The following is a 13,042-nucleotide window of genomic DNA, read 5'->3' as shown; positions in this document are numbered from 1 at the left end:
GAACCAAGTAGAAGAAAGGATCCAGATCTTAGAAAAAAGGAGAGCAGACTGCAGATACACAGGTCTGCTTTCTTTAAGTGGACAGTATTAATACTTAACCTCTCTCTGTGGATGTTTACACACTATGCACCTACCAGTAAGAGCGAAAATAATTTGGATCACACCACTGACATTCTTCGTGTTCTAATGAAAAGATAACACACAGAAATCAAACCAAAGATTACCACTCTGTTACCAGGGAAAGCATTATCCCTCTCTGCAATATGCACAAACACCACCATAATAAAATAAACATATATTTTTGAAAATTAAATGAGAAAAAAAGCACAGCACTATGGAAGAGATACAGAGTAGAAGAATTTGCAGTCCTACACAGAGTATTTTCCTTCTCTTCATGGAAATGCCTGTTCCACGTCAGCCTATTTCATGAGCATTTTGAGGAATTCTCTTCTCTTGCTCATTCTAGAAAGCACCTATTCTCAAAAGAAACTCTCAAGAGCACATACACAAAGTGAGTATTACATCTTCTGTATTCTTCTCTTTAAATGTCTCCTTCACAAAAGAAACATTACACTAAAACCTTAAGCAAGCTGCCTGGCTCACAGATCAGGCCTCCCCTATTTAAATCCTACTGACCAGATTCATCAGAAGACACTATTCCTTAGGATAACATTCATGCACCTTTTTAATGGGATCTTGCTTGGTGGAAGAAGGTAAGAGGTATGATTGCAGCTATTAAATTAGCATTAGGGTTGTCACAGTCTTGAATTAGGTTGTCTTTGATCAGTTCCTGAATACAAAAGTCTTTCAAATAACTTTAGTCACATTGCATACAGCAATCAAAACATGACACAAAGTCATTAAATTAGTCTGTTTCTTGAAAAAAAGTCTAAAGACAACTAGAAGACATCTCAGTGGCTGCACCAAAGAAAACTAATACAGACATGGATTTATATTTTCATTCTTAAACAAAATAAACATAGAAACAAGACAGTATATACAAAGAGCCAAAGAAATATTACAGATGAGAAGGGCTTCCCCATCCTGTTCTCACAGTGTAAGAGTCCTTTCCATGTAACAGCCAAGTCAAAAGCATAAGTAACTAGAAAATGGAACTCAATAGGCAAATACATGATAGGATGAGGCAAGACCTGATCAGTCTCTTATGAACCAGTGATTTGCTGTGAGGGTAATACAATCCACAGCACAAAGTTATGTCTTGTAGACAATAAAACAAAGTGCTTCGTTCTGTACCTTGTGGTTGTCTACAGATGCTGCATTCCTACCCTGCCAACAGGACATTTCAGTAATTTGGAGAGCAGCACACCTGAAGAGGCAAAGGTTCCTCTCTTGCTGCTGATTACATGTTTTTAAAGTCATCGCTAAGAATTTCTGGATGTGCTGCTTCCTAGTTCTAAAACCCTTTATGCAAAAGCCTGAAGAGGGAACAAACCAAAGATACTACATGAGAAGAACACTAGGTAAAGACTCTGGAAGATTTACTCTCCTCCATCCCTAACCAATGGAAAATGGGTTACCTAAACAAAGCAAGCTGATGGCCAGCAGCTAGCTTAAAATGCACTTGCAGTCAACAGTGTCCAAATCCCACCCTTTATAACCTTTAATGCCAAAGGCCTGGGATTACTCTAGTTGCCATATGAAATTCAAGAGGAAAACCCACACTGGGACTTTTTCCTGATATACCTATATCCTGCCTGTGGGTGGGGATGGCCAAGTTCTTAAAAGGCTTGGGACATTCCCTCTGCTGCCTGAAATAAGAGATGCTGATGTAAACATGTAATTCACTAAGGAAAGGGCAATGATGCAATACAAACTATTTCATTACACCAAAAATGTCACAAGCTAACATGGAAATTCAGGGTTTGTATGTCAGTTAGCAAGCATAATGGCAGTCAATTCTCTCACAAATCCAATTTTGGTTTAGAGATCAATCTTCTGTGCATTCATTTGGAAAACAAGATCCTTCTTCCATATGCTGCTAGTTTACAGCTCCAGCCTCTTCACAGGTCCTTCCAGGTGCCCAGTCCACTCCTCCAGCAGCAGTTAACCAAAGACCATTAGGTTGGTTCTAGGCAGCACAGTGGCAATGAGTCTGCAGTAACAACGTTCAGATAACATAGTAGCTTTCATTATGGGAAGAATCCTCCTCAGAGTCCTCACTGTCACAACTGCTCATTGTGAAGATGGAGTAGGTGGAAGAAGGGACACTGTTGTTACTGTCTGTGGCTGGTTTCGCCTTCACATTCTGTTTCTCTGCATTCAAAACATACAGACACAAAAGTTGGCTGTGACCACTGTACCCACAAGTGCTAAATTACAACTTGTCTTTGAAACTAAATTTTAGCTTCTCATTGTCAGTTTGCAATAGGTTTTTCAAGCTACAGGACATAGGCCATTTTCTTTTCAGTTTTCAGCATAAAAGAACAAAGGTATGGGAGTTATTCATTTGCTTGTTTCCTTAAATGTTCTAAAGTGTTCTGTATGTCTTTTCCTATTAAAGTAACAGAGATGAGGAGGAAACATCCTCCACCCCTTCACAGGCAGGTAACTGCCAATGGAAGTGGCTAACTATTTCAGTGTCTTGCCAGGTAAGAAAAGTAAAGAAAAAACATGGCAAGGGGATCTCAAACAAGTACTGATTGTTCAAGACATTTACAACCTCATCAACAGCTTCATCTATATAAGACTGTAAGCTGTCCTTCTAGTGCAGGGGCTACTAAGACTAGAAAAGGTTGCTTGGAAAGCCCTGACAGCCTCTCAAGTGCCACTTGCAGCATCATTCTTCTTTCAACACATTTATTTCTTAGGAATTAATTTTAAATAGGCAAATGGTTATCTTCATTTCAATCAAAATGCTTTCATCACTGCACAAAAAGTGGCACAGAAACCATTCCACCTTCCAGCTGAAGTATGTCACAGTAAATTTAAATGATTTCCTACCGGTACTTATTTCTGAAGGTAGGCTATGAACTCATTTGCTTTTTGTTCAAGCAAGGATGAAGACCACTGTTTGAGCCCACAATGGGCTCCAATAAAGGCACCACTTCAGCTAGTGCCCATTAGCTACCTAAGGAGACACTTCAGGAGCACTGTGGCACTCTGCAGATGTACATAATGCACAAGGGCTGCCTCTGTTCTGCAGAGATAAAAGCAATTCTTGCAGCTGAGTTGGGCAGCCTCTCTGCAACACAGCATTTCCTGAGGGAGTCAGACTGAAAGGGGTACATAGGTTATAATTTCAGGCTTGAACTAGCACTGCTTAGTGATGTCATTCTATGTCACCATGGTACATCTGAAGGGTTTCAAAAGCACATTTCTTTTGGTAAAAGGCTTGATAAATTGCAAAATTAAGGGTCATGCACTTATCTATATGAAGGGAAAACAAAACAATTACTTAAGAAAACACAGCAACAGAAATTTAAGGGGTAGCAGAACAGACATCTAAATTTCAGCACCTAGATACCAGCGTCAAGTGCTCTAGAAAGAATTTTAGAAGAAGGAAGCGGATGGGAATAACCCATACTGGGGTTTTTATTAAAGCAATCTCAATCATGCACGGTGTTTTAGTGACAACTAGGCAAGAAGTTATGCCTGTAAGACACTGTAGCTTTAATTTCACAAAAATAAACATGTCAGAGCAACTGTCAGTTCAGCCATACATTTACATGATATACCAGTGCCTCTTTCAGAGATTTCCTACATAAATCTAATACACAGAAAAGAATTCAGAGCTACTTGTCAGGTCTGCTAAGTTTCTGTAATCACGTACTACACAGTTAAATCAAAAGTGCCTGGTAAATTTTTCAAGGACCATTTTATATTTTTTTGCTTTTATTAAGTGAGCATAACCTTTAGCATGTTAAATTAAGTTGTCCCACTTCCACAACTTGTTAAGTTGTGGAATTCATACTGAAGTCTTTTTCCAAACTTTGTACTAATTTTATTTTACTGTGCAGTAAAGCTAGTTAGTCAAGAGTTTTTTAGTGTTTCTGCAGCATTCCCTGAGCATCTTCCTGGTATATAGGTGCCAAAGAAAGTTGTACAAAATAGATGGAATAAGAGATGGTACTCATCATTCCACATCCACCCACCTCTCACCTTTCCGCTCTCTGATAAGGCTCAGGCGATGCTCTTGCATTTCCACATCCAGTTTTTCCACCATCCTGTTAATGCAGTTATCCAGCACCAGAGAGCGTGTCTTTGATTTGATCTCCTGCCTGCAGATAGGACACTCCACTTTACGCTTCGTCCACTCATTGATACAGTAGGAGCAGAAGCTGTGTGCACAGTTCAGAGTGACAGCCTGTGGAATTCAGCAGAAGGATATTGGTCACAGCATGCTCACACAGGTACTGTCAAGCAAAAACATACTAAATGCAGGGAAATACTAGATTTTGTATAGGGAAAGGACTGGAGAGCCAAAGCTTTTAGGGCCTTCGCAGGAGTCACACGCAAATTTCCCCATGCCATAGGTCAGGCCAGCTTACAATTCAGTTAATGGAGTCACTGTAAGTCATAGCAAGTCAGAAACAGACAAAATTCATTCATTTTATTACAAGTCACCCCAATTTGAAAAGGATAAATTATGGAAAAAACTCAGATATTGAAAAATAGCATCTTAATATACTGAGAAACCAGAAATTAAAATTTCAGCTAGCTCTTAAGCCAGCCTAACACATCAGGTTTCCCATAGAAAAAAATAATGCAATGAAACCGACCTTCTTGCAAAACATGAATAAAAATAACAGTCTACATGACAAGCACAGCCTACTCCTTGAAGAATCAAATGAAAACAGGCCAATTTCTCAAAGAGTTTATCTAAACAAAATAAACATCCCAAGACATGATTGAATACTGTACCTCCCTTTACTAGCCTCTCCATATATCTAAACCTCAAACAGACCAACTCTAGTCAGCTTAAAGCAAGGTACACTACAAAATAATTCTTCCCCTAGCAGCTGACAGTAGCAACTTAGAGCACCAGTTCAAAAACCTAAACAAGTGCTCCAAACTGACGTGCATTTTAGGATTAAGCATTCATGTCTATGCAGATAGAAATTAAAGCTGAATTTGCTGTCAAGCAAAGAAGAGTTAGGGCAGACAGAATACATTTCTGGATCAACTCTTTCCCATAAGAACTCACTGTGGGTTGGGACAGTTAAACAAGTGAAGTAAAGAAAAGAGCTTAAATATTGCATCACTAGAATTACAGAAAGCTTCTCAAGTCTCTTTTTAACTGGTAAACCCATTTAAACATACCTCAATAAAGTGCTCAGAACAGATTGTGCACTGCAACTCATTCTCCAACACATCATTCATCTGATTCAACACCTCTTCTTTTTGGGCTCTCACCTTTTCCTTCTCCTCCTGGTGGAAAAGCACATGTAGTTGTGTGTCAACAAAGAACAAGGTTTTTCTCAATTGGCAGGAAGCGTTTGTGCAGGGGAAGAAAATCATACTGCAAAGCTCCACGTCAAGCGCAGTGGGTATCTACCATGCACCCAGATTTGTAACCTCTTTCCTCTTTCTAGTCTCAGCAGTACTCAGAATATTCCCACCCACTACAGAGAACTTCAAAGAAGAACAGCAGCCATTACCAAAATTCCCTTCAGTCTAAAGGAACTACCAGCTGATCAATCTTTACAGGATCTTTTTCAACCTCACAAGAGTTTGGCTTGAATCGGTATTTTTTTGATGTCTGATATAAAAAACAAAACACCCAACAGAATAAACACCTCAGATGTTAAAAAAACAGGAAGCCATAAAGTTTAAAACACTTACTTGCATTTTAACAACCTAATAATTTTTTTGCTTGCTTGTTAAGAGTTAAATTAGGCTAATTAGGCTAGGTACCTACTCTATCTTCTAAAAATAACAGGAAAATTCTTCCAATTGAAGCTATAGTTGAATCAGCAACAAGTTTCCAAAGATGGCATTAAGAAAACAAAGCAAACTGTCAGTTGTGGATAATGTGAGTGAACTAAGACACAGGAAAGGATCTCCTTAATTATTTTCCACTCATCACTTTGTGTCAAGGGCAGGAAGAACTGTGGCTTATCTCATTAATCATTCAAATTCCATGTTGCTTCAGTCCTACAGTCCCTTACAGAACTGCTGTCACAATGCAGCTTTAATTGAATGCACTTTAACTGAAAATGAAGCACCTCACTTTTCAAACACTTTTGGTTGGTTGGTGATTTTTTTCCTATTATTTCTGGTTTGATATTTTGTTTGTTTGCTTGTTTTTTAACGAAAGGATGCAATGGGGTCATTTCTTTTCCCCAATGCACTGTTCAAGTGCTTTGGGCTTCCTTTATGATTGAGTAAACAGTAACAACTGTTCAACACTAATTTATGAAAAGGGCAAGGTGCCTCCTCCCCCAGTGCTGGAAACCAGAATCAGCTGCCACCTCAAAACAGCACCACAGCACCACAGGAGGCCAGGCAGAGCCAAGACAAATGTTAAATAAACCATTTCCTCTGCTGCAGCATACTGTGTTTCACTTATGAATAAAACTAAGAATGCAGTTATTCCTTACCTTGGTTTCTTCCAATTCCTTATTCTTGGCTTGAATTATGGCCTCAAAATCTCTTTTATTACGATTCAGTTCTTCCATCAAAGCACGATGCTGTAACAATACCATTCCAGAAGTTATAAGAGTACCATTATAAGCTATCCTATTAAAGATACATGGTCATAGTCATAAGGTTCAGCATACTCATTTCTCTTATACTCCTCCTAGAAGAGCAACACATATGAGTTGAGGTGTTAAGGCAGCTTATCCTTAACTTAAAGTTGGAATGCACTGCTGGTTATTTATGACCTTCCCAGTGCCATCACACTTTGCATTCCCTCTTCTAGGTCACTCTTTCACTTCAGTTAAGTTTTACAGTCAGCTAAGGCAGTCTTTGTCTTCTACCAAGAGGCCACAGCACTTGCAAAGATTTAAATACCTGAGTTACACAGTTAGACCAAACCTAGACTCATAATCACTTGCCTCTTGCAGGACCTGGGCCAGCTGCTCCTTCAGATTCTCCTCCACTTGTTCACATTTTTCTCCCTGGGTGGGTTAAGAAGTGGGTTAAAAAGTACTTGAAGAACATAAGAGACAGAAAATTATTACTCTGCACACTTTCTTTAGAGGATATGCTTAAAGAAACAACACTGATTTTCAACAAACAGCAAGATGTTCCACTCCACTATTGTCCACTCTGTGTACAACAGAAATTAGAGCTATCATTTACTGTGAAGAGTTAAAATGGATATATCACTTACAGTTCTGAATTTGGAATACCTCCACATCATTCTAGCTCAAGAGGCACCAGCATATTTATAAAAGTAAAGAGATCAGCAACAGTTTAAAAGCTGCAATAGTCTATGAGCACATACAAAGAAGTCAGAGATACCTAAAGTTCCAGGTAAACATCCCATTGTTTCTAAGCACACAACTCCAAACTTTCTGTACTTCTGATACTGGTATCTTGCCTATTAGTTACTTCCTTACAGACTGCTACTAAAAATTATTAAACTCACTCCAGGATGAATTCTCACTTTCTTTAAACCAGATTTTGAGCAGTCTCAACCTCAAACAGATTTCAGTCTATTATGAAAAAAGCAATTTATCATATACAGTTACTGCTTAAAGATACTTACAGATTGCAAGAAAGGGTCTTTTGAAAGTAGGAAAAGAATCTCCTTCCCTCCAGGGATTAAGGCATGCAGTATTTCATTAATTGTAAATAAAGTGTATTTGCCATTCAAACTGGGCATTATTTCGGCCATATACTGAGAGAAATTCATACTTAAAGTGACTACTTTTCAACTTGTCATTTCTATAAGCACAAGAGATCAGGCAAATACTTTTGTTTTGTTTAATTTAAAGACAAGCTTCTTTACCAATTGAAATACTTTATCTTGCACCTTTTTCTGAATTCCCCATGCAGCCAAATCTCTTCAGTCTCTACTTCTTTTTGGTACATGCACTGTATTACATGCTAAGTCAAATACTTACACAAAAATTTTAACAGGAGTAATTCACACCAATACTATTTATGTTACTGTATAGTTCAAGAGCTATTTTGGATCAATGCCTTATAGATGGCATTCCATTAAAGTGAAGACACAGGCCAAAATTATTACCACCATAATACCTCTAGATTCTGCTGCTCTTTACAGAATGTCCTCTCCAGCTCTTCCACCTGCTGCTGCTGATGCTCCTGCTCCATGCAGAGTTGGTTCTGCAGCTCCTGCAGCTCCTGTTCCATTGCCAGGATCTCCTTCTGATCACACTTCCTGCGCTTCTGCTTCACGTTTAGAACTGCAGTCTGCTTCTCCTGCACTTTGACCTTTAATTTCATTGTATCTACTAGAGATTTCCTCAGCATTTTCAAGCCAGTCCATGACTCTTCAAGACTGAAGCCTTTCTGGTCCTTCTGGGGGACAGTCACAGCTTTCTTGGAGTGAAAATGAACTGGAGCACTGTCCCCCTCACTGGGTCCAGGTGAAGGCAGCTTGACATCCATCTTCTCCGTGAGCCGTCTGGCCTCTTCTCCCCGTCCCCATGATTTATCTACAGGTTCATTGCCACAAGACATTCTGTCTCTTTTGCATCTGGAGTCTGAAGGGCCTTCTGATCCAGACGTCTCCAATTCCTCCAAACTAAATTTACGTTTAGTTCGTGAACCCTTAGCTTTCCCCAGGTCATTTCTTTGGGCTAAAAAGGGCTTAATTTTCTCCCATTCATCTTTAATTACTTCATACTCATATTCAGCAGTCTCTCTATTTTCCAAAGGCACTCCCAGCTGGATACGGTCCCCTTCAGCAATAGGATAGACTTTTGATGGATCCAGGCGCTGTTTGTTAAGCCAGACTCCATTTAGACTCTGCCAATAAACACAGAATCACCAACATTTAATATTTAGTTACAGAGTCCTCTGCAAGTTATTTCTGGCAACTATAAATAAATACAGCCAACCTCTTCAGTGCTTCAATCAGAACAAGCTATCCCTTTAAATAAACCTTGTAATACCCAGTTTATTGGCTCAGTGTTGCATTTATTACAGACACTGCACTGTATTATTTACTGCACATTATTCTTGCATTACAGGTTTTGTGTACAAGCACCAAGAACAACACTTTGACATATGTGCTTGTGCAGAAGGAAAAAAATGAATTCTGAGGGGAAAAACCTGCACAAAAGCTTCAGAAATAAGAACCAACTAATCAAAAGACACCACAATAAATCATTGTCAAAAACATAGAATACTACAGTAATTATTCTTGACAATTAATGTTACCTGAAATTCCAGGAAATAAAAAGAAAAAGAAGCATTGGTTATAGTCCTTGAGGAAAACAAAGTTTTCCATAAATACAGGGAGACTATAAAGAAGGAAAATGTTTTTCTAGAGATAATGTTCAAAGCACAAAAAAGGTTTCAAGTCTAGCTCAAGAAACAGTTTTCAAAAACAGCAAAAGTGGTCTGTGCTCTTGATGAACTGCAGAAGCACTAGGAACTGACATATCTCAATGAGATTCAATGAAACAAGCTGACCAACTGGTCAACAGTGAAAACAGACAGGAAGTGTTAATAGTTAATCTATGGTAGATGTCCTATCATGCAGTAACATCTCGTTTTCAAGTTTATACATATACTACAAGAGAGATTCATTTAGTAGCCACTCCATTCCTTTCTAATCTGCGGTTGACCCAAACATCCTTCAAATCTGCATGATACGTTGAACATTTTTGTTCTACCAGTGCTGTTTTAAAGCAAATTACTCATTTTACTGTTTCCAGACTGAATTAGAAAGTGGAGAGATCATGATATTAAAAACTGATTACTGAAGTCAAAGTGAGACCCAGGTGAGGACTTTGACATCAGCATTTCATCCCAATCAGCTGGGAAGAACTTTTAGGAGAAACTCATTTGAACACAACATGGAAGCGTAATTTTTCTAACATTAGATTCTTGTTGAAGTTGATTATAACTTAAGCAATTGTGTCACTACAATAAGGAGTTGCACTTTATCTTTTCATTAGTACTACAAGAATGTTATCTTTTTGAAAGGATAAAAATAAAAAATAAAGGATAAAATCTGATGTCAAAATTCATATAGGGTATTTTCTAAGAAAGTAACACCAAACATGTTCACAGACTGCACAGTGCCTTGGCAAGGTCTGAAAAATGCTAAACCAAGAGGTGGATCTACATACAGAAAGCAATATACTTTGCATCCCAACTGCAAACAGAACAGCAGACTGAAGTTTCCTGCTGGATGCACACAACAAGAAGATGCATTCCCATGGACCTTTTATCACACTTGTACTATATCATAACCCATACATTGCTAGATCCAAAGCAATGGATTCCATTCAATGAATCTCAGAGTACAAGGTCTTCAGTGGGTCTCTGTACCTTGTTATCCTGGACAGTCCACTGCCCTTCTGCATTCTGCTGGAAGACACAGTGCTTACGAGAGATCATCAAGGGACAGGTTTTCGACACCAGCTGGTATGTGATATCTAATCCTCGACCTATAGTCACCTAAAAATAAAGTAGTTTAGTTACTGCAACCAGTCATGACATGGTAAATTCAGTTTATGTCATTTCAATTTAAGTACAGCAAAACTCTAGATCAACACCTTATGGTTATTTCCAAAAAGTCTGGCATAGTATGATTTTTTTTCATTTAAATTTAAGAGTAGATAGAAAATGGAAGCTTACAAAGTTTGAAGTATTATCTTTCTCTCCCACTGGGGAAAACTTGATTTCTCTGAGGCATATTACAACCTTGGTTTTGTGGAAATCTTCCCCAGCAGCAAAGCTGCTCAAAGCCACTCATAAACCATCTGTGTCCCAGCGCAGTCATTACCTAACCAAATACCATTTATTCAAGCCAGCACTGTTGTGTGTGGGTCTCAAAATTTCTTCTTACCCTCTTATTTTGCTAGTTGCACCAGTTCCACCATTTGTGGACAGGAAATATACAGGAAAAAACACCCCAGAAAACTGCCCTCAAAAAAAGTGCATACTCAACATTGCCCTAAAAATACAATAGTTTTGTAAATCACAGCATCGATCTTATGGCTCAGAATATAAGCTACATGGAGCTCATAACCACTAGTAAAAGTGATGTAAATAAGTGCATTAGACTCTAATAGTATCTTCTGGAAGATGGTACATAATTTAATTGTACTATTGCACAGTATCTTATTAAATCTCTCATTTCAGATGACCATTTAAAGCACATCTCTGCTCCACCTCCCTCTGCTGCCTCCTCTGCACACTTCTCTCAATTCATCTGTACACTGCAGTTCGCACCTTGAGTTTAGAGCAAGAACTCAGACCCCCATGTCATAACCAAAGGCAAGGAAGCAAACTAAGATGACAAAAGCAAACTTAACCACATTAGTGCCTACTTGTTAAATGTTTCATGTAGTGTTCTGTCAGCATGAATTGCATATGTAAGAGGTACAGAGACTCGAATAGATAGACACTCCCCTCTTTGTGAGGAGGCATACATAAAAACAGCTTTGCATTTATGTGGCATCCTGCAAGACCTCACACACCAATATGAGTGAGAGTAGGCAGGACCAGTCACAAAACATCCCCTTGATCAAGTTCATTTAGCACACGGGGGTCCAAGATGTTACCACTCGCCTGCTGGAGCTGAGGGCTGCTCCCAGCAGTACTGGAAAGTCACAGCACATCCCCACACCTCAGCAGTGTCCTCTGGCACCAAAGTGGTCATAGCACCAAGCCTGACAGGGTTCCAGAACTGTTTGGACAACACTCTCAGCCATGCAGTGTTATTCTTAGGGCTATCCTGTGCAGAGTAATGAGTATGACTCAATGATTCTTGTGGTTCCCTACCAACTCAGGATATTCTACGATTATGATTTAAATCTCCAGCAAAAGCAGTTTGTGCTCTGTGGCCTGGCACACCTACAGCACCAGAACGCCATCAGCCTCCCTGCTGCCTGTGACAACTGCTATGCAAATATACAGATCAGGAACAGCCCAAACTGGATCCTCTGCACAATTATCAGCACCCTGGCTGGAAGCTGTGTTACCTCCAGTCCTTCACGGAGGAGATCTGCGCATCTCAGGGCTTCAAATCCAGGATGGGAGAGTAACAAAGCATATGTTTGGATGGGTGCCTTTCACAGTGTGTGAGCACAAGGCCTGGGCCACAGCATCACCCACACCTGTCTGATTTTGACCAGCAGAACAGCAATCCTTCTACACTGCCCCAACCTCACCACACTTTGCCTGCTGGCTTTTAGGGAAGAGTACCAGGGCCCATTTTTCAATTAAAAAACACGATTGCTCAGAAAACGTCTACTCCAGTACCGCACCAAGACACAACCAAAAGAATTTAAACGTGACCTCGTTTACACCTGAATACCTATGCCTTACATGCTGTTAACCTCGCTAAAGCATCGCCCTGTTAATAGGCCACCGAATCCCTTCATCCTCACTTACGGTACCGTCACGCGAGCAACTCTAAATACGAAATAAGAATTTAAGGATAAAACTAAGCGAAGGCTTGGCCAAGGCGACTCCGGCGCCGGGTCCGCCCTCCGCGCCCTCGGCCGTTACCGGCTGAACGGGGGAGGCCGGGCGGGAGCCCCGAACGGCGGCTGCTCCTGAAGCGGGACGAGGCGGAGCTTTTCTCTCCTGTAAGAAACAACGAGAACCCCCAAACTGCTCCCCGAGAGCCGTGCCCGCCCACCCGCCCGCTCCGAGGGGCCGGAGCCCGGCGCGGCTCACCTCCGTGCCGGCCTCCAGCAGGAGCCAGTCGCAGCTGGCCCCGACTCGGCGGAGGCACCAGGCCAGGCACGGCAGCCCGGGCACCGCCATGGCCGCGCTCGCTGCGGCAGGGCAGGGCCGGGCGGAGCGGGGCGGGCTGGGCCGGGGCAGCCGCCCCCACGGAGCCCGAGCCGTTCCGGAGCCCGCGCGTGCGCCGCAGCCCCGCGGGGACGATGGCGCGGCGCTCTCGCACCGCCCGCCGCGTCCC

At 40.8% G+C, this 13,042-nt stretch overlaps 1 protein-coding gene across 4 annotated transcripts; it reads right to left on the bottom strand.

Moving 5' to 3' along the window:
• Positions 1 to 512: 512 nt before the first annotated feature.
• Positions 513 to 13,030, bottom strand: RNF8 (ring finger protein 8). 4 transcript variants are annotated; one of them, XM_079298506.1, is made up of 8 exons: positions 12,796 to 13,030; positions 10,438 to 10,566; positions 8,173 to 8,904; positions 7,020 to 7,082; positions 6,561 to 6,650; positions 5,281 to 5,388; positions 4,113 to 4,324; positions 513 to 2,274 (listed from the first exon to the last, which is right to left on the bottom strand). In XM_079298506.1, the coding sequence occupies exons 1-8, from the start codon at positions 12,883 to 12,885 to the stop codon at positions 2,235 to 2,237; spliced, it is 1,464 nt and encodes a 487-aa protein (XP_079154632.1). In that variant the 5' UTR covers positions 12,886 to 13,030; the 3' UTR covers positions 513 to 2,234. The 4 variants fall into 4 exon arrangements, with proteins under 4 accessions (XP_079154632.1, XP_079154630.1, XP_079154631.1 ...); XM_079298504.1 differs by having other exon boundaries at positions 4,120 to 4,324; XM_079298505.1 differs by lacking the exon at positions 513 to 2,274 and adding an exon at positions 2,316 to 3,157 and having other exon boundaries at positions 4,120 to 4,324.
• Between the last annotated feature and the right edge of the window lie 12 nt (positions 13,031 to 13,042).

Source organism: Erithacus rubecula, assembly GCF_903797595.1.
Source record: "Erithacus rubecula genome assembly, chromosome: 2".
In the NCBI taxonomy this organism is placed as follows: Eukaryota; Metazoa; Chordata; class Aves; order Passeriformes; family Muscicapidae; genus Erithacus; species Erithacus rubecula.
This window is presented reverse-complemented; position numbering and strand designations above follow the sequence as displayed.

Excerpts from the sequence above, each read along its gene's own strand:
- RNF8 (XM_079298504.1), bottom strand. The coding sequence starts at position 12,885 with ATGGCGGTGCCCGGGCTGCCGTGCCTGGCCTGGTGCCTCCGCCGAGTC. Across the intron at positions 7,083-8,172 it reads AAGAGCAGCAGAATCTAGAG|GGAGAAAAATGTGAACAAGT; the intron begins GTATTATGGTGG and ends TAACCCACCCAG. Across the intron at positions 2,275-4,119 it reads CCTTATCAGAGAGCGGAAAG|AGAAACAGAATGTGAAGGCG; the intron begins GTGAGAGGTGGG and ends TTTTGAATGCAG.